General features: G+C 39.1%; 3 protein-coding genes and 1 non-coding gene across 19 annotated transcripts in view; all 4 read right to left on the bottom strand.

Moving 5' to 3' along the window:
• Positions 1-3,674, bottom strand: part of unc13a (unc-13 homolog A (C. elegans)) — an 84,520-nt gene extending 80,846 nt beyond the window's left edge. For all 12 annotated transcript variants that reach the window (XR_005281997.1, XR_005282000.1, XR_005281998.1 and 9 more), the window contains exon 1: positions 3,288-3,674. Coding sequence is in view for 8 of the 12 variants with exons in the window: in XM_038299223.1 (XP_038155151.1) it covers positions 3,288-3,309 (22 nt within the window). In the remaining 4 variants the exon portion in view is untranslated. The remainder of the gene's footprint in view (positions 1-3,287) is intronic.
• An 805-nt stretch (positions 3,675-4,479) lies between these two features.
• Positions 4,480-10,569, bottom strand: hmg20b (high mobility group 20B). Of its 5 annotated transcripts, none has more exons than XM_038299266.1 (9): positions 10,294-10,540; positions 10,104-10,192; positions 8,685-8,885; positions 7,823-7,943; positions 7,679-7,731; positions 7,529-7,595; positions 7,178-7,393; positions 5,823-5,955; positions 4,480-5,350 (listed from the first exon to the last, which is right to left on the bottom strand). In XM_038299266.1, the coding sequence occupies exons 2-9, from the start codon at positions 10,182-10,184 to the stop codon at positions 5,338-5,340; spliced, it is 885 nt and encodes a 294-aa protein (XP_038155194.1). In that variant the 5' UTR covers positions 10,185-10,192; positions 10,294-10,540; the 3' UTR covers positions 4,480-5,337. The 5 variants fall into 5 exon arrangements, with proteins under 5 accessions (XP_038155194.1, XP_038155192.1, XP_038155190.1 ...); XM_038299264.1 differs by lacking the exon at positions 10,294-10,540 and adding an exon at positions 10,547-10,569 and having other exon boundaries at positions 4,481-5,717; positions 10,104-10,188; XM_038299262.1 differs by having other exon boundaries at positions 4,481-5,717.
• A 793-nt stretch (positions 10,570-11,362) lies between these two features.
• Positions 11,363-17,008, bottom strand: LOC119792543 (elongation factor 2-like). Its single transcript, XM_038299215.1, has 13 exons — positions 16,856-17,008; positions 15,577-15,791; positions 15,251-15,432; positions 14,634-14,845; positions 14,325-14,503; positions 14,143-14,248; positions 13,659-13,911; positions 13,341-13,536; positions 12,888-13,254; positions 12,447-12,800; positions 12,179-12,361; positions 11,941-12,073; positions 11,363-11,736 (listed from the first exon to the last, which is right to left on the bottom strand). Exons 1-13 carry the CDS (start codon positions 16,856-16,858, stop codon positions 11,543-11,545), a joined length of 2,577 nt encoding a protein of 858 aa, XP_038155143.1. The 5' UTR covers positions 16,859-17,008; the 3' UTR covers positions 11,363-11,542.
• LOC119792565 lies at positions 13,985-14,052 on the bottom strand. The gene has a single exon (XR_005282001.1). It is a non-coding gene; the product is annotated as a small nucleolar RNA SNORD37 (small nucleolar RNA).
• Positions 17,009-18,784: the final 1,776 nt, after the last annotated feature.

Genomic DNA, 18,784 nt, shown 5'->3' with positions numbered 1-18,784 from the left:
ACTTTTTATGATTTTATCAAGCCTTATCAAAAAAAAATCAATATTAATTTAAATGAAATGTACTTATTAATAAATAGATGCAATAAATAGAATATAGCACTGATTTTATGCTTCTACTTTGTGATTTTCTGGTGTGTATTTTGCAATCTTGCAGCTGGGTGTCACGATCAGAGTGGCTGGCAGATTTAAATATGCTTACTCAGCCCCAGTGACACAGTTTATTATTTTGCAGATTACTTCTGACAACATGAGACATGGAGAGGGTAAATTACTCTGAGTAGAAAATAATACAAGACCACTGAAGCAAAGGCTTATCTTTATCCTTATCCCTACAGCAAACATTAAACAATATTTTATCAATGTAAACATAGCAGATGGCCTTCCAACAGGTCTGAATAAAGTACTGGGAAAATGCATACAATAATCTTTAGTACTGTGGAAGACATTGGAGCACAAATAACACCAGAGCTCATTCAGCAACAACTGATGGGTGTAATTTGAAAATAAACATACAAAAAAAGAGTAGCTTTGAAAGAGAAGTTAATTGTGACCGAAATGTGTAAAAAAAAAAAAAAAAAAAAAAAAAAAAAAGATGAAAGGTAACTGTAAATAATAATGTACAGTCATTGAAGGATACAGCATCTAGTACAGAGGCTTGAAAGTTTGGCAAACATTCATAATGAACATAAGCAAATTGTTGCTTATTCTTATTGTAATAAGAATAATTCAGTAATTTCTACAAGTGGGTGGCAAAGAAAATACATGTTATTCTGTACTTGAAGGATGTGACGCTGTCCCCTCATGCCTGAATAAAGGTTTTTAAACTTTTGATTGGAGAGATTTGCACAAAATTGCCTCCACTATTTGGATTCAACAGATATCCTTCTTGCTCAGTGGCTATTACTGAGTTAGATTAATATTTTCATTAGGTCAAGGCAAATGTTTGACATGACTATTGTCTGGTTAGTTGATTATCCCAGCTTTTTTTGTTGTTGTTGTCAGCATTCACTTTTTAGTCAGGCTTTGCCTCATAAAATGGAGTATGCTGTTTATGCTAGGAAGGTTTATAACAAAATATCTAAGGAAGGAGAAGTTAACGCCATCATAACGCAGTTCTACCTGTGCTTTAACCAGGGTCAATAAGGAAGGGGCAGGGCTCTGCATATGCCCTGTTTTAAAATGGTTTCAATTAGCCCCTTGCTATTGATAAATAACCCCTTGGATCTTTTTTTTTTTTTAAATAATGTGAATTATATTTTAAGATTACTGTCTTACTCGAGAAAAGCCCTGTTTCATATCAACCTCAACACCAAACCTACACAAGTATCTTTCTCCTGGCAACTAGTAAAATCCCTCTCTCCCTCCCTCTTCTGTTAATCCAGGGTCGGGTCATGGGGGTAGCATCTTCAGTAGGGAGGCCCAGACGTCCCTCTCCCCAGCCACTCCCCCAGCTCCTCCGGGGGAATCCCAAAGTGCACCAGGCCAGCTGAGAAACATAGTCCCTCCAGCGTGTCCTGGGTCTCCCCCTGGGCCTCCTCCTGGTGGGACGTGCCTAGAACACCTCACCAGGGAGGCGTCCAGGAGGCATCCTTACCAGATGCCTGAGCCACCTTAACTGGCTCCTCTCGATGTGGAGGAGCAGCGGCTCTACTATGAGTCCTCCTCGGATGACGAGCTCCTCACCCTATCTCTAAGGGAGAGCCCAGACACAATACATAGAAAACTAATTTTGGCCTCTTGTATCCAGGATCTCGTTCTTTCGGTCATAACTCAAAACTCACGACCATGGATGAGGGTAGGAACATTGATCGACCAGTAAATCGAGAGCGTTACCTGTTGGCTCAGCTCTCTCTTCACCACAACCTACAAACTCCTATTAGCCACTGGATGGTGAGACAGAGTTACAACCAATTGTTCAAGAGGACAAATTACCACGCTCTGGATGCAGCTCATCCATGGAAAACCCATTTCATGAAACCCTGTTCTTAAATTAATCTGAATTCTTCATTAAATTTGAAAGGTCTGTAGCTACTGACTCTTTAGGAAGCTGCTGACCTCTTCCAACCACGAGCCTCATCATCCACTGACCTCTGCTGAGGGTCTGATGTCACCAACCATTGTGTAAAAGAGTCATTGTCATCCCAATCTGCTTCCATTCTGTCATTAGACCAAGTACCAGTTGGATTTAAAATATTTAGAAGTGGGAACATTCAGTGATATGGAGGAATTACCCATTACTGCTATCAATATAGTTTAATCTTCTAAAAGTATATCAACATACTGTACAGATCAGTCTCGTTGAGGTCTTTAGAAGTCTCCTTTTCATCATAACACAAAGCAGAAAGAGTTTGAAAGAAAAGGCATGGATAGATTCCTGTAAAACATGTTTGATCATTCCCCTTTCATCATCTGAATCGATCATCACCAACGCATCAACAACCAATCAACCCTAAAAAGCATTAGATTAATAACCTGAAGGACTCAAGTTACATAAATAAAGAGGATCTTCATGTTTCTCCTCAAATAAGTTCAATGTTAATGAGTGCAAATCAAAATGGCTTCCTGAATAAAAAGTAAATTGCTGTCAGCAGCTTCTTTAATCATTTATGTATGTATCTGTCCATGGTCCAAAAAGTGTTAGACATTGAGTACACTTGCATTAGTTTTATGTGTCTGTTTTACACTGCTATGTTTTCTTAGACCAATTTAAAATAAACCTATTCAGCTCTTGATAAAATAAAAGGACTTTATCAACTTGATGTCCATAAGGCTCCAACTGGCTCTCTTTAAATCCACACCCTTAAAAGATTGCATCTCCTTTCAGATCTAAACTCTGTTTTGATATAGGCTATCACCAGAGAATTACAGCAAATAACATAAAAGTTGTAGGAAAAGCAGCAAAAACAGTTTATACAGCACTGAGCTAAGTGAAGTTTACATCTTGATTAAGTATATTTGTTTGACAGAGGTCGCCAGGACACCACTGGACTAATCTGTAATATCGATCCAGTAGGAGCAGTGCCAGGTTCTGTAATATCCTACAGAAGAGTCTTTAGACACTTTCTTTGGGGGAAGTGTGGTAAAATAAGCAGATGCATTAAAGAAATTCAGAATTTAGAACTGTATCTGCACTCTTTTCACACCAAGAACATGTATATTGCATTTTTAACTTTCTACACAGCATTCACTAACGTGTTCTCTTGAGCTATTTTAAATGTTCAGACCAGCTGGTGGAGGAAACTGACAGAACATCATGCCAAGACATTATACTGTTAGACGCTCCTTACCTCCAACGCACAACAATGACATTTCTTATGAGCTGCTTTATTCCAGGGTCCAGCTACTTCACTAGTTCCCTAATTGGTAGAGATGATCTTTGCAAAGCCCAGCCCAGGGATGGAGAGCAGCTGGGCTGGAGGTGGGTGAAACCAGGCGTCGCTGTTCAGTAGCGGCAACGTTGCCCGGCTGGCTTCGTGACAGCTAGTAAAAAAAAAACACATAAATGAAAATAAAAAAATAAAAACAGACGGTAGACACTTCCCTTCGCTCAGACGGAGAACGCCCTGTCCCTTTTCTCTTTTTGTGGCGTGTTTCGCCGCCTCTTTCCACCCCTCCCCGCTCTCTCTCAGCTCTCCAATCCCCAGCTAACAGCCATCTTGTTCAGCTTCAGCACCACCAGCTGCGCGGACAGCAGTGACGTCAAGGCGCGTGGCCATGGTGCGGGGCTTGTTTCATTACTCTTCAAAAGGTTTTAATAGTAATAAAAAAACTAACAATAATAACAAAATAAATAATAAAAATTGTAATAATTAAATAATAAAAATAAATTGTAAAAATTGTAATACATAATAAAAATTTATTAATAAATAAAATAATATTAATAGCAATAATTACATTTGTGACTTACATTTGTATTTGGAGCGCTCTGATCTGATATAATGAGCTCCTGAATGTGATGTAATCACATTTAACCAACCTCTGTTCTAAGAAGTCCACAGATTTTTCTTGAGGAATTTTGATGCAAGATCATCCAGGGACACCCTAAACTGACCAGATAAGGCATGGGTGTCCTAATTCTGTGTGGTTAAGCAAAGCAATAGCCACAGAAGTCAATAGGCCCCTTGGTAAGCTTGGAGGGGGTGCATATATTTACACCTCAGGTGCTAATAATGTTTCCAGGTAAACCAGAAGTCATTTAATAATGCAACTACAATTAAAACAAAACTTGGCAGATATTTGCTCTATATGTGACAACCCCAAATGGGTCCTCAGGATTATAGAAACTTTTTAAGTAGTCCTTCACAAAAGGAGAAAAGGAAATGAGCTGCTTGGTGGAGGTCTGAGCTCCGACTTCTTTTTAGTTCTGTAAAAACTTATTCGATAGAACATAAATGTTTACTTTTTCTTGGCATTAAACCTTGAGTTTAAATTTTTGCTGGTAAACATTTCATACAAAACTTTCAAAGAACACATTAAATGATGCTTTGTTGAATTTGTATTTATTGGAAAACATACCCGTTTATTCTGAGTCTAAAAGTTAAAGTCTTGAACCTTGTCAAGCAACCCGTCTTTAAACCCCCACAGCAAGCAGAGCAGAAGCAGAGACAATAAAAGAAATCCCATAAAACGATCAACAGCTCCACCTGCTTGTGATCATGGAAATTACAAGACAGGTTTTCTCATGCCACCAAAATGACATTTCAACTCTGTGGTAGAAGTTGTTCAGAAATGTGATTCAAGTTTTGTCTGTACATTTTAAGCATGTCTATACTGACATGAAAACAATGATTTAATGGACATCTTAAAAACAAAATACAAAAACAATGCATAAACATATGTTATGACGACATTAGAAACAGCATATTCGTCCTACAACCTGACAATGTTGAAAATCCACAATTTCATACCCCAGCATTTACAATTTAGCCCTGCTGCCGTTTCTCCATGAGCAATGCATCCAGAGCAGGATACAAATACTTATATACATACTGTATTGAATCTGCAACCAACCTGTGAACAACTGCTATAAACAATGTAAAAAACACAATTAGAGTCATCGTTTTTTTTGTCCAGTTAGTGTGGTACAAAAAAAGAATAGACTTGGTCAAAATACCTACATGCTTCCTCTGATTCACATTCAGATTAAACATGTTCAGAAGCACATGTCATACAGAATACATGTATCTATAAACAACAGACAAGTTGACATGGACCATATGTGTTTTTCATAAGAATTTGAACAAGTTCCTTTGCAGATGTTATCACACCCAAATTTTCTGTTGATTCGAACAGTCGTTTGTCCAGATGAGGCACAGCTGCATGGCCATCCGACACTCCTCATAATTTCTTGCTGACAAGGAACAGAGATGAAAATATGACAGAAAACTAGAGATATTATCTGCGGCATAAAAAGTGATGTAGGAATGAATTTCTTTCTGTTCTGTTTTCAAACTACATGCCAGGAAACCCAACTATAGAAGGTTTGGATTCTCAAATATTAAACAGGAGTTTGATGGAAACCACCTAACAGCCATTTGTATGTCGTTTTTATTGTTGTTGTTTTTTTTTTTTTACATATATAAAATGAAATTACTACAATGCAAACATAAAAGACTAAGAAATTAATCTGCTTATTAAAGATACAATATTTAAGATTCTAGCAAATGTTTTTGCTTTTTTAATGTTCTGACTTAAGTTGGTTAGACATAAAAGTCTTCCTAAAGGGAAACACAAAGATAAACTGGATTATAAAAGATGTTTAGTAAAGCACAAATTTCCATTTTTTATATTTCTACTGCATCAAACTATGAAGTAATCTTTACCTGTCCAGATGAGAAAAGACCTCATGAAGTTGGCTGAGGAGAGCGCGGTGTTTCTGAGGATTTCCATCCAGGACCCCACTGAGTCGACTCAGGTATGAGTCAAGATTACCAAGAGATGCTGTCTCCCCTGTACCTGTTGAGGCATCAAAATACCAAATAAACATTTTGTTTAAACATATTTTAAACTCTAATAAGACTAGGGATGGGGATCGAAACCCGGTTCCATCAAGGACCCGGTTCCACTTTTTTCAAAACCCGAAAATCAATAACGTTTGGGCTTATCGATACCACTATCGAGTCTGGTCGGTTTTTTTTTTCTCCCGGAGGTCCTGTAACATAATTGTGTGTCCCTCGAGTCGCGTCACAGCATTTAAATCTAATCAATCCGATCACTGCAGCATGTCCACCAATGTTTTGGAATGAAATTGTAAGCAAACAGATATTTAAAGTAAAACAAGTCTGGCACTTAACTTTGCTCGCGACTTGAGAATGGCTGAACGGAAAAGACTCCTCCTCCTCCTCCTCCTGCCCCCGCACCACAGCCGGGCCCGTCTTCATCATCCACTCAGAGTACCACTGGTAAGCGCGCACACAGACTTTGTAGCTTGTCCGGTCAGTTAAAAATAGTAATTGTGAAATCCGTGTTGTAATCGGCAGTATACAAGCTAGTTAGCTTGAAAAGTAAATAAAGTTTCAGACGTGCTGCGTGATGATGTGTTCAGATTGGCTCAGTAAAACGACAATTAGGTTATCATGATGCGTTCAAGTGTAACGTAAAGAAAACGGGAAATTGAGTTTTTAGCGAGAAACATGAGTAATACAGTTGTATATTGCTCTAATTATTTTAGAATATATAATTAAACTACTGATGCCAACATTTATTAAAAATTACATTTAGTTTAAAATACAATTATTTATTTGTTAAATATTTTCCTAAAAACATGATGAAAAGTGACAGTAGACAATACATTAACCAACAATTGTGAAAATATATTCTAGTTAGTTTTATGTCATTTCAAAGTGGCCTATTACATTAGCCATGTTTATTGAAGGCTAGAAACGTTTTTGTTATGCTCACTTGTTAAGCAATAAAAGCAATACCAGTTCTGTTAAAAAATATTGTTGCATCGTCTTTCCACCAAATAACAGAAAAGTATCGATAGTGGTATCGATAAAGACTCGGATCGATAAGGAGTATCGATAAAGGTATCAATATCAATAAATATTAACGATCCCCATCCCTAAATAAGACATAACACAACTTTGGAGGTTTGTTTAAACTGAAAATAAAAAAAATACGTCTATCCAAAATGTCCATCATCTCCTCCCCATGTGGCTGACATACAGCTTCTGACCTGGCAGAGGGACTGTGGACAGGCTGCTGACCAGCGTGTGTTTAATGGCCAGCAGATGTGAGTGAAGAGCCTGGGTACGCTTTTCATCCTGCCCCAATTCAGCCTCCAGACGTTCTTTAGCGCTGTTCATGTCATTGATGTGGCGCTGCAGCATAGCGTTCTGCTCTTCAAACTCAATGTTTGCCTTCCGAAGTCGGCGCAACTCGGCCTCTCGAGCTAAAAAAAAAAAAAGAAGACTTAAGTTTCGGCAGGACAAACCCTTAACTTTTATGCATTTTAAGAATTAGATGGTATTTTTCTAAATTCAACAGTTTCTTCATTGGACAGTTATATTGTTTGAGTGTCTGTTACCTTTATTCTGATCGAGGAACTCTTCGGTGAAAATAGGAATGTCAAATCTGCTTGAGAGCTCGGGAGCCTAAAACAGACATAAAAAAAAAACAGAATAACTTAGATTTTGATGTAAGAAATAAATAAAATAAACCTTGTAAGGTCGCCTACCTTCATTAAAGACAATCCTGAACTTGTACTGACAACAACCGGCAGACTGTCTTCTGAAACAAGAAATTAAAACTGTAGATGCTTTTTTTTCTCCATGGCACAAATCAACATTACTAGACTTCATGTATAAGAGGTCAGCTTTACCCTTTTTAATCTTCTTGTCATGTATCTTGGCACTGGTGATGTGGTACGCCTCAGTCTGTTGATACTCCTTCAGTTCTTGAGCATATTGCACCTTCTCTCGCTCCGCCTCATCAAGATAGCGCTGTCAATAATCACACAATGTTGAGCTGTTATAATAAAAAGCAATTAAACTGCTCTCATGGAATTTATTATTTTTTTGTATATCTATTAAAGGTATTGTGGAGGATTCTTTAAAAAAGCCCCCTACCCACTTAAAAAACATGCTCATGCTAGAGCGTTTAAAATGTGCTGTTCTCATAGCTCATACAAGCTTACAGTGTCCACATACAGCGGGGACTATATGGTGGACTCTATAGCAAACCCACTTAACTGACCATTCCACAGGATCACTGCTTTTTGCACCGTTGGTCATGTAATTCCTCCTCCACCGCACGGTGCCTGCACCATCTTTGTTAATAGTCACTGCTGTGACAGCAAATCCCATAAATCTTAGCGAGGAGAGCTCTCCATGCAAAGCATTCTGGGATATATCTGCCTCTTCTGAGGCCTTCCTTTTGTTCTCAGACACTTTTTCTCTTACGACCCTCTGCCATTTTCAAAGAACCGTGGTGGGAAAGGTGAGCTTCAATGACCATCTGAAACCGTAGCTCACCACAGTTATATGCCTGATTGTGCGCATGCACAGAAAAAGATAGCTAACAGGGCAAGCAGATGGGATGGTCTTACATAAACATATCACCAGAATGATTGACAATTAGGAGGACCACTTATTTAGATGATCCACCCATAAATAAAAGATCATCCTCTATACCTTTAATGTATAGTTTAAAGTAAAAAAAATATATATATCAAAAACATTAACCTGTTTGTCGTTTTGGGCTAATCGTGTCCACTCGGCTCCGAGTCTCTTTGTGATTTCTGGAAAAGGTAAATCCGGGTATCGGGCTCTCATAACTTCTCGTCGTTCATTCAGGAAGCGAACATATCCTGTTACTGGAGCCTTCGGACCATTAGGGAGAACCTTCTTTCTTTTCTTTCCTTTTGGCCAACCTCGCTTCTTTGGCTGCAGAGAAAAAATAAAAAAAACGCCTTTGTTTTAAAATTTGGACCTACAGAACAACAACAAAAGATTTATTTTAATCTACATGCATTGTTTAATTGATTTGTTCCGCCACAATAATTTTGATAGGACAATCATGAAAAAAAACAAATCACAATAATATATTAAAAGTATCTGCATAAAAACATTTAGTTCTTATAATATTCACAGACTGTTATCTAACCTGAGGTTTATTTCCCCTCTAATAATGAATTCTAATTGCTCTGAAACTACTAGAAAAGAGCTTGTTTACTCCTTAAACAAAATGTACAAATATGTTTCCTCAATGAGGAAGAAATTTAGCTTGTAAATAATATCAAGATTATGCATTTAAATTTGGCCCAGTGCTTTCCAGTTCTTAGTTCCTGTCGAATCTTGGAGGATTTTAATAGCTTGTTTTTTAACATATATTGTCACAGATTTTCCTCAGGAATCCTCTGATAAATGTTGGGATTGAAGGATACTATGGTAAAGACCTGATCCCATGACAATACAGAGGGACGGGAATGAGGGAAGAAGAAATTTTTTAATTTTAATCACCTAAACATGATCAGGATCAGAACTCTCTCACAGGTTTGCAGCAAGTTACTTTATTTATGTGCATTATGGAGCTTGTTTGTGGGGACAATAAAGGATTTTAAACCTTTACCAGCCTGCTAAGCTGTTTGAATCTCCTTCCGATCATATATATATATATTTTTATTTTTTTTATTTTTTAGGTGTTTATTCTGACTAGAGCAGGACCAAAACAAATGTCAAAGGTTCATTCGAAAAGCTGAATAATGATTTCCTGATCATGTGATCTGACCTCAGTAATCAATCTGATCTGGTATACCTTAATGTAATTTCAGGCATTTACTACTTCAAATCAGCTTAAACCTGCATTTATGAATTTATATTGTTTGGAACATTTCAGAAGTAAACAAACAAAAAAAGTCAGTGTTTTATGTATTATTTATACTACCTTTATACCAGAGTGTATCTTAATAGGAAGTATGTCCAAATAGGCAAGAAAAATAAAGATTAGCTAACAAACCAACAGGACATGAAGAACTAGGTCTCTATTGCTTCAACAACCACAGGAATAGCTAACACCATGATATTTGTAATAGTTTCTGTATGGGTCCATATCTGCTGTTGTGTGTGTTTATTTTTTCCTCTCTCTGCAGCAGCAGCACCTACCTCCTCTTGTTGGTCCACTGGGTGTGAAGCTTTGGGCTGATGGGATGCATCACTCTGCTCTTGTTTAATTCCCCCCATCATCTTTCTATCTTTGCAATAAGAGAGAAGAACCAAGTCAAAGTGCTTCTGTGGAAAACGAGTATTATGTATAACATAAAGGAGGAAATCGTAAAAAAAGATCAATAATTACCAATCAGGAAGAGCTCTTTAAAAGCTAACCTGTCTGCTAACAGTTCGTTATGGCTAACGTTAACTGGTCGGAGCCACACACGCACAAACGGGGGGGGCGAAATTCACACAAAACAAAAAGCTAAAAGCAACAATTCTCCAACGGAGACAAATAATTTGGATTTGTGAAATAAAGACTAATAACGGAAAATAAAGAAAATGTTCTTTAAACGAGTTTTTCTCAATACTTTTTGAATAAGCGTTTATTTCTTTACCCAATAATACGTCCCTCGGCCAAACAGGAAGAGAAGTGTTATTGCTGCCCGATTGGTTGATATTGAGACTCATGATTGGCTGGTTGGTTCTAAGATCCACCCCCTCCGTCTGCATCAGGTTTCCGATTGGCTCACAGTGTATGATTAAGCAGGTTTAATAAGCATTCGTTTAACGCAGTATTACGCATGAGGAAACCGTGGAGAAAAGACTTCTTAGAAAATAAATATCAGCTAACTTTTATATTAGGTCGGCCATTTTAAGTTTAGTATCAAATTGATGAGTGCATTGATAAATACAAAGCATAAGATGAAACCCAACAGTTAAGTTTATAGCATGGTTAAGATGTTCCATAGCTAAAATTAAACTCTAGCCTGGCATATTTCCCATTTTTAATCATCCCATTCTGAGTCAGAAGCTATTTGATCCTTTGCTACATAAATGATCAGATATATCTGACCAAGTCATACCGTTTAAAGTTGATATGCAAAACAGTTTTAGTTGAATTGTCTTAATCGTGTTTAAACCAATTCTGAATTCAAAGCTTTAAGACTATACAGGATGTCATTCATATGCTAAGAGCTCAAATCTATACAGGTGCCTTGTAAGGTTCAAGGTATATTTGCTTAAAATTACTTTAGAAAATAAAAGCCCAGATGCAAATTAGGTCAAAACCAGTGGCACCCTAGCTTTGGACTGTTATATTACATCTTCTTAAACAGAGGACCCCCGGCATTAAGTTTTTAAAAGCCATTCCAATATTTCATTCATCACCATAATAAACCCAAACCCCATACCCACAAGAAAGCAAACAAAGGTTCAAGTTTTTATTTACTTTTATTAATCGTTTACAATTTTTGTGGTCATTTCTTTATTATGGTCGTTTTCTTTTGGCAAACATTGGTGCTCACTGTTCTGTACAGTTCGGTCCCACAAGATACTTTATTTGGTGGGTTGGAGGAATGAAACGAGAGCCGAGTGGGTGGGGGTCCAAGCCCTTACAATTTGTCCAGGTAGTTGTCCAATGCTGGGACGCCTTCTTTGAGACCCTTACGTTTGCGTGTCTCGAGAACAACAATACCAGGCTTGCTTGTGGGCTCCATTGGGTTTCCAGGGAGGACCTGCCAGTGGTCGAATACACACTGTGGGAAAGCCTGGCCACCAGTGTTGGAACGAAGGTCAGCTGTGAAGCCTAAAAACAGAAAATGTTTCAATTTAAACGTGCTGCAAGACATCATTTGGCACATGGACCCAGAAAAATATTCAGAATTTGTTTTTCTGTTGACATGCCAGATTACTTTACCACCTCAGCAAAAAAAAAAAAAAAAAAAAAAAAAAAAAAAAAAAAAAAAATCACCTTTATATTTACTTTATTGAACTGTACTCAGAAACTTACCGAATGACTCCATGACAGGCAGGTAGGCCTTGATGACATACATAGGTGTTCCCATTACCCTGGACTCCTCGAACACATGACCACGTCTACGGGTCAGCACACCGTAGATTCCACCCATTGCGGTTTCAGGGCACTTTAATTAAAGAAATATATAAATTTAATACCAAGTTCTGAACAGCATTCAAACTGGCAGGTGTAAGAAGAGAGAGAAATAAGAGAGTTTTCTGGTGGATCTCACCTGGATCTCCACCAGGTAGACTGGCTCCATCATTCTGGGGTCTGCTGTAAGCTCACAGGCATAGAGGGCTCTGCGGGCTGTGGGGATGATCTGACCACCTCCACGGTGAATTGCATCTGTGTGCAGGGTCACATCATGGATGTCGAAGCGAACTGCACGCATGTTCTCTTCACAGAGGACTCCCTTCGAGAAAAACATTTTTCAAATGTAGAACTGATCTGCTGGTGCTGCAGAATATTCTGACAGTAAAACATCTACTGGCCCTCACCTCCTTGGCTGCCCACTGGAAACCAGCCACCACGCTGTCCTTGATCTCATTAAGGTACTGCACTCCCTTGGTGACATCCACCAGGAGGTTGGGGCCATTTCCGTCGGGTCCGAAACACCAGATCTTCCTGGCCTCACCGACATCCCATTCGTACTTGTCAGCAAGGTAACGGGCACGGGCCTTGAGCTCTTGGCGGGCGGTAACATCACCCTTCTCGATGTCTTCTGCCAGGCCCTCTTCAAAGGGACGGGCCTTCATGAACAGCCGGTTGTGCTTGTTTGGTGACTTTGACAAACACATCACGCTGGATTCAGCGCTGACAGTTTCTCTGTAGGACACCACTGGATCAGATTTCTAAAAAGACGGGATAATTTCAGCATTTTTGTATCAGAAATGAGCCATGATACGATTTAATCTTTGAGTCTTAATCCCCTTTATTACCTTGATTGGAATGCAAGCATGATCCTCCTCCAAATCCTTCAGACAGATCTCCAGATGCAGCTCTCCAGCACCAGCAACAATGTGCTCTCCAGACTCCTCAATGATGCACTGCACCATAGGATCGGACTTGGACAGACGCTTCAGACCCTCCACCAGTTTCGGCAGGTCTGCAGGGTTCTTGGCCTCCACAGCAACTCTCACAACAGGACTCACACTGAACTTCATCACTCTCATGTTGTGCGCCTGCTCAAAGGTTGTGATTGTTCCGGTCTTGACGAGGTACTGGTCCACTCCAACCAGACCCACGATGTTACCACAAGGCACATCTTCAATGGGTTCGACGTAACGGCCCATCATCAAAATGGTCCTAACAGAATGAGGAAAAAGGCATGACTCAGACAAAAGCTTTCATGCATTATTGAATGGTGAATAATGACAGCATGTGATGCTAACCTCTGAATAGGTTTCAAGTAGAGATCATCCTTTTTTCCTGGAACAAAGTTTGGTCCCATGATGCGCACCTTGAGTCCAGTGGACACGCTGCCAGAGAAAACACGACCGAATGCATAGAAGCGACCCTTGTCGGTGGTGGGCACCATCTTAGAGATGTACATCATGAGTGGAGCCTTGGGGTCACAGTTCTTGATACCTGGGTGACAAATTCAAAAGTGAACAGGACAAAAAAACAAAAAACAGAAATGAAGTAGCTGTACAGCATTAGGTACACTTGAAACAATAATGAATATGTAAAGTAGTAATTTTATGCTATACCCATAGCAGCTTCATCATCTCCAGGCCCTTCATAGAGCAGCTCACAACGGTACTTCTGGGCAGTGACGGGAGATGGGAGGTGGATGGTGATCATCTGCAGGAGGGCCTCTCCAGCAGGCAACCAGCGCCTCATCACAGCCTTCAGGAGGGGCTTGCCTTCCTTGTCCTTGTCCTCAACATCCAACTTGATGTCCATCTTCTGGATCAGCTTTGCAGCCTCATCTTTCTTGAAGTTCATGATGGCATCAAACACCTAGGCACAGGAATTTGTTCGTGTTAAACAAGTCAAAATGTTTAAGTCACAGCCATTGGTGCATGCTGCACCTGCTCAGGCTGAAATAAATCATCACTATTTATCAGGTCAAAGTGAAGAATAAAGTAGATCATCACTTGCAGGTATATATAAATATTAGGTGGCTGTATCTTGAACAAAAATAAAGGCAACCCTATTCACAAGCGTTTCCATTAAAATATGTATGATTACCTTAAAGATGGGGTCCAGGACCAGAGCACAGAAGGTGCGAGGGAACTTTTTGCCATCAGCACTAACGGCAGACTTGACAAACTTGCCATTCTCTGTGTCGTAGTACCTGAAATGGACAGGGTTTTATTAGTAAAAGCCAGCCATCCATTTCTAACAGGGAATAAGAGCACCATTAAACCAACCTGTCACCCCACAGCTTTTTCATCATGTCCTCCACCTTCTTGCAACGCTCCTGTGCCGTCATCTGGGTGTTGCCTTTAGCTGCAAACTTGGCTGCGTACATCTCAGCAAACTGCTTCAGGGTGAAAGCCCAACCATGGAGACCAGAGCCAAAGCCAACGGTACCGATGACTGGATCAACCTAGAAGGTTCCAAGAAAACAAGGGTTTTCATTTTAATGCCGAGCTACATAAACACTGATGTGTCTAGAATGGTCATTGTAACATTAATGAAGTAGAATTCTCTGTCAAAATGATAAAAAAAATCCTTACCATGATGTTTCCCATTGGTCCATTTTCATCCTCGCCATAGGTGGAAATGATCACATTGACTGACTCAACAATACGCTGGAAAGTCTGGTAAAGGTCCTCAGGCTCTAGCTGCAACTCCAGCAAGGCACGGTCCATCTTGTTCATCATCAGGACTGGCTTAATTCGCTCACAGATGGCCTGGCGAAGCACAGTCTCAGTCTGCACGCACACACCTGGAATAGATAGAGCAACACTTTAATCTTGAGTCTTAATATATTTAACACAAATGTGGAAAAAAATGGGATTCACATGAATTATTCATCAAACCCATCTAAATGTGAATTGGTGCACCATTAGTTAAGAAAATCCCTGGATGGGCTCAACATAGTTGGTGTAAAATGATTACCTATGCAAACCTGATTCAGACCAGTTGTTTTGGGTAAACAGAGAAATAGAAAAGTCCCGATAAAATGCTGCAGAATATTTAGAGGACTTGATGTATACTTCATACTTCCCTCTAGCTACAATATGAAAACCAAACATCTGTCAAACCCGTTTTGTTTCGCTGGCATTCTTTGAATAACCCTTTAAAACACTTTTAAGTTTCCAAAAAGTGTATTTTGGGAAATGGCCCTTACCGGACACGCAGTCGACAACCACAAGTGCTCCATCAGTAACACGGAGCGCAGCAGTCACCTCAGAGGAGAAGTCGACGTGCCCAGGTGAGTCGATCAGATTGATCAAGAAACCAGAACCATCCCTGCTCTGCTTGATGAAAGCCAAGTCATTTTCACTCAGCTCGTAGTACATGGAGATGGCTCTGCAAATTAGAAAAAATTGGGTATAGTGGCAGTGAGGAAAAAAATAACCAATATATATATATATATATATAAAAGAAAAGATTTCTATACTTGGTAGTCCCTAAACAAATAAAATGTCCCTTTGATCATAACTATAAACTTACGTAGACTTGATGGTAATACAGCGTTCCTGCTCATCTTTTCGGGTGTCTGTGAAACGTGTCTCTCCAGCACGGGCTGAGGCAATGATGCCAGCTTTGGACACCAGTGAATCCGTCAGCGTAGACTTTCCATGGTCAACATGCGCAATCACGGACATGTTACGGATGTTGGCCTTTTTGTCCATGATGGCACGGATCTGGTCTACAGTAAAGTTCACCTGTGGAGAACAATCAAATTTAGAAAATTCTGCACCGAAAATGAGTAATTCCTTTTTCAGAGCTTGAGAAATTTTCTAAGAACTCAAATTCGAGTGTAACAAAAAATGTATTACCATTAATCCTTACTTAAATCATGGTAAAATGATAGAGGTTTAAAATGGATTACCAGATAAAGGACCATTCCTAAAGCAGGAATACTTGCAGATCGTTATTAATAACAGATTTGAAAGAACGTTTATAAACTTTAGTACGATTTATCTCAGCAGTTGCTGACATTTGATTGTGCTGCAGTTCCACCCTGGGCGTTAGGTTTCCGCCATAATCATAGATGACGTTATTGTTGTCCAAGTCTTGTGTAAAAACCGGCCTAACAGCTTCTACTAATGAAAGTTGGAACTTTCGTAAACAACCACAACAAACTTTTGTTGATACTGGCAGTTTTATACATTATTGCCTGAAAACGCCCTTCAAACAGATGACAGCCGGCACAATACGTCGGCTTTTCTAGGCCACGTGTACGGACTTTGAGTTTGAGCTAAATGCTAACCGTAGCAGATCCAAAATACCGGCAAATTAGTTTTTAAAGCACAAAACCAACAAAGTTCGTCTGGGGCAATGGGTCCAACCTTGCCTTATACGAATATAAGTAACACAATACAAATGTTACGATTACTTCGGTACCACAGAAGTTACAAAATCTTTTTTCTAAAAGAGTTAGCATTAGCTAAAAAAGCCGACACCAAAAGTTAACACGTCGGTGCCGCAGATTTAAAGCCCTTTTCAGACATCTGAATGAACCATTACTGGCATGATAGCAACAGGAAACATCCAACAAATTAAACCAATAACGTTTTGATAACAGGTAAACTGTTTATTGCAGCGCTACAAGTATTTTCAAGCTAACAGCAGGTTACAAAACGGGTGCCATTTTGAACAGACCGAATCAAACAAGACGTTTGTAAGATATCCTTAAAATGTTGATGTATGGAAGAAATATTGTTCCAGGGAACAAGTAAGATACTCAATGGCCCGTTATTAGTTCGCAGAGGAGTTAGAAACTCACCATTTTGACGGATGGTTTTGGATTCTCTTGGTGGAGAAAAGAGACAAGATATTTAGCACTGCCCACCTCACGAGGGCATAGGCAGGGAAGAGGCCGCTGACGTCAGAAAATCAGGATTTATACCGCGTGCGTCAGTCCCGTGCGTCCCAACGTCCCGATGTTGCTTAATGTTACGTTATGGCTGCTTCTTCAGGGCATATTTCATTTGAAGGAAACGTTAATCGAAAAATAAATAAGGGGAAAAAAACTTTGTGAACCGGAGTGTTTTGTTAAACTGTAGTAGAATAATTTATGTAAATTGAAGTACTAGTTTAATCAAGATACATTTTAAAACGCATATAGACAACAGTCTTAATATTTGATTTATAATAAATAGGGAGACCGGGGCTAGTTGTCACACTTTTTACACTCATATTTATATCTTGGAATCAAAACATCATATATATATAATATGTACCTGATAAATGAGCAAAGTTTCAGGTATATATTTTGTATTCATGTCATTTTCATATCTTATGTCAATACAGAGTTATAAGCAATCAATTCGACATTGTTACCATGTGACAAGTTGCCTCACCAAAGGGTAAGTTGTCACACTATGTGGGGTAAGATGTCACTCTGGATTTTGCATCCAATAAAATAAGGACAAAAGAATTGTTGTTCTTATTTCCTTAATGGAAAGTGAATAAATGACAATAATTTACTCATATTACACTTGGGATATGAAATATCATGAAATATTATGCAACAAGCATTACAAACCAAACTGGTCCAGGAACAAAAGGAGATCTCACTAGTCAGTCTCCATCTCAGTTGCAGTTTTGGCATACATAGACTGAATTGCCAGGGGTGCATTCTTAATGTGCCCATCCTTTGCATATCATGCACTGCAACCATGGTTTCCCTGGAGGCACAGGGACTAATCTTCCAATGAGGAGTCATCTGGAGTTTTATTTTTTATTTTTTTGTATTTGTCCTCTATTTCCTCCCTGTGCTTTGCTTCTTTTGCACTTTAAAATTTTGTTACATTGCCGCTTATTTTGAACAGTTTTTTCTTCCCTTTTGCCTGCTTTTCAGCTTCATATGCCTCTTTCACTTATGCATCAATGAGAGTAGAGGGGTTTCTCTTCCTTCTCGACTGGGTAACTTTTTATCTTGGACCAGCTTTTGGGTGATGCCTTATAACCTCTAGAGTAAATGCATTGATGGAGGAGGCTGCTTTACTAAGGCCTGGAATAGCTTCTTGGTTCTTGCTTGGTCCAGTTGGTGCTTGGGCTTGGTAGAACTAGGTCCTGGTAAGTGTGATCTGAGAAAATTCTGTCTCCAAGAACACTTCCCTGTTGCAAGGCTGAATCCCTTTTGCACGAAAGCCAGCCTGAATGTTATGTGGGGTTACAGTCATCGGATAAGTAGTGGCTACAATCCTAGGTATGTCATGAATGCTGAGTGCTTTCCCGGGGTTGTTCTTTTATAACTCCTGACCATCTTTGAACTTTCTCCTGTATTTTAAACTACTCTTTTTCCAATAAAAAATAAGCAAAATCTTCATTAGGGTGTGCTAATTTAAATTATTATTGGAAAATGATCACTTTAGGGTAGTCATTACATGTCACAACTTACCCACAAATGACTGTGACAAGTTGCGGCAAATGACCATGTTTGCCAATTCTCGCTCTAGCTCAGCGGTCACCAACCTTTTTACAGCTAAGGGGTAATTCAGGGGCAATGAGTCACAGGAAGGGCTACCAATACTGACCTATGAATGGCAAGGGTCAATCTTCACGTAAACTTCATATATTATATACATATCTTTTTTTGTTTCTTTAAATTTATAATTTTCTTTTAGACATTTTCATTTTGAAATCTCTATAAATGCTTAAATGCCATATATGATTAAATGATGAAATGTTCTATAACCCAATTAAAAAA

The sequence above is a fragment of the Cyprinodon tularosa genome, unplaced genomic scaffold, assembly GCF_016077235.1.
Source record: "Cyprinodon tularosa strain WSP-4 unplaced genomic scaffold, ASM1607723v1 ctg420, whole genome shotgun sequence".
In the NCBI taxonomy this organism is placed as follows: Eukaryota; Metazoa; Chordata; class Actinopteri; order Cyprinodontiformes; family Cyprinodontidae; genus Cyprinodon; species Cyprinodon tularosa.
Note: the sequence above shows the minus strand (reverse complement) of the source record. Positions and strands in the feature narration are given on the sequence as shown.

Excerpts from the sequence above, each read along its gene's own strand:
- hmg20b (XM_038299264.1), bottom strand. The coding sequence starts at position 10,184 with ATGATGGGGGGAATTAAACAAGAGCAGAGTGATGCATCCCATCAGCCC. Across the intron at positions 8,886-10,103 it reads CAGTGGACCAACAAGAGGAG|CCAAAGAAGCGAGGTTGGCC; the intron begins GTAGGTGCTGCT and ends TTTTCTCTGCAG. Across the intron at positions 5,718-5,822 it reads GTCTTTTCTCATCTGGACAG|GAAGACTTTTATGTCTAACC; the intron begins GTAAAGATTACT and ends GTTTCCCTTTAG.
- LOC119792543 (XM_038299215.1), bottom strand. Across the intron at positions 15,433-15,576 it reads TGTATTACCATCAAGTCTAC|AGCCATCTCCATGTACTACG; the intron begins GTAAGTTTATAG and ends TCTAATTTGCAG. Across the intron at positions 14,504-14,633 it reads GACCAATGGGAAACATCATG|GTTGATCCAGTCATCGGTAC; the intron begins GTAAGGATTTTT and ends GGAACCTTCTAG.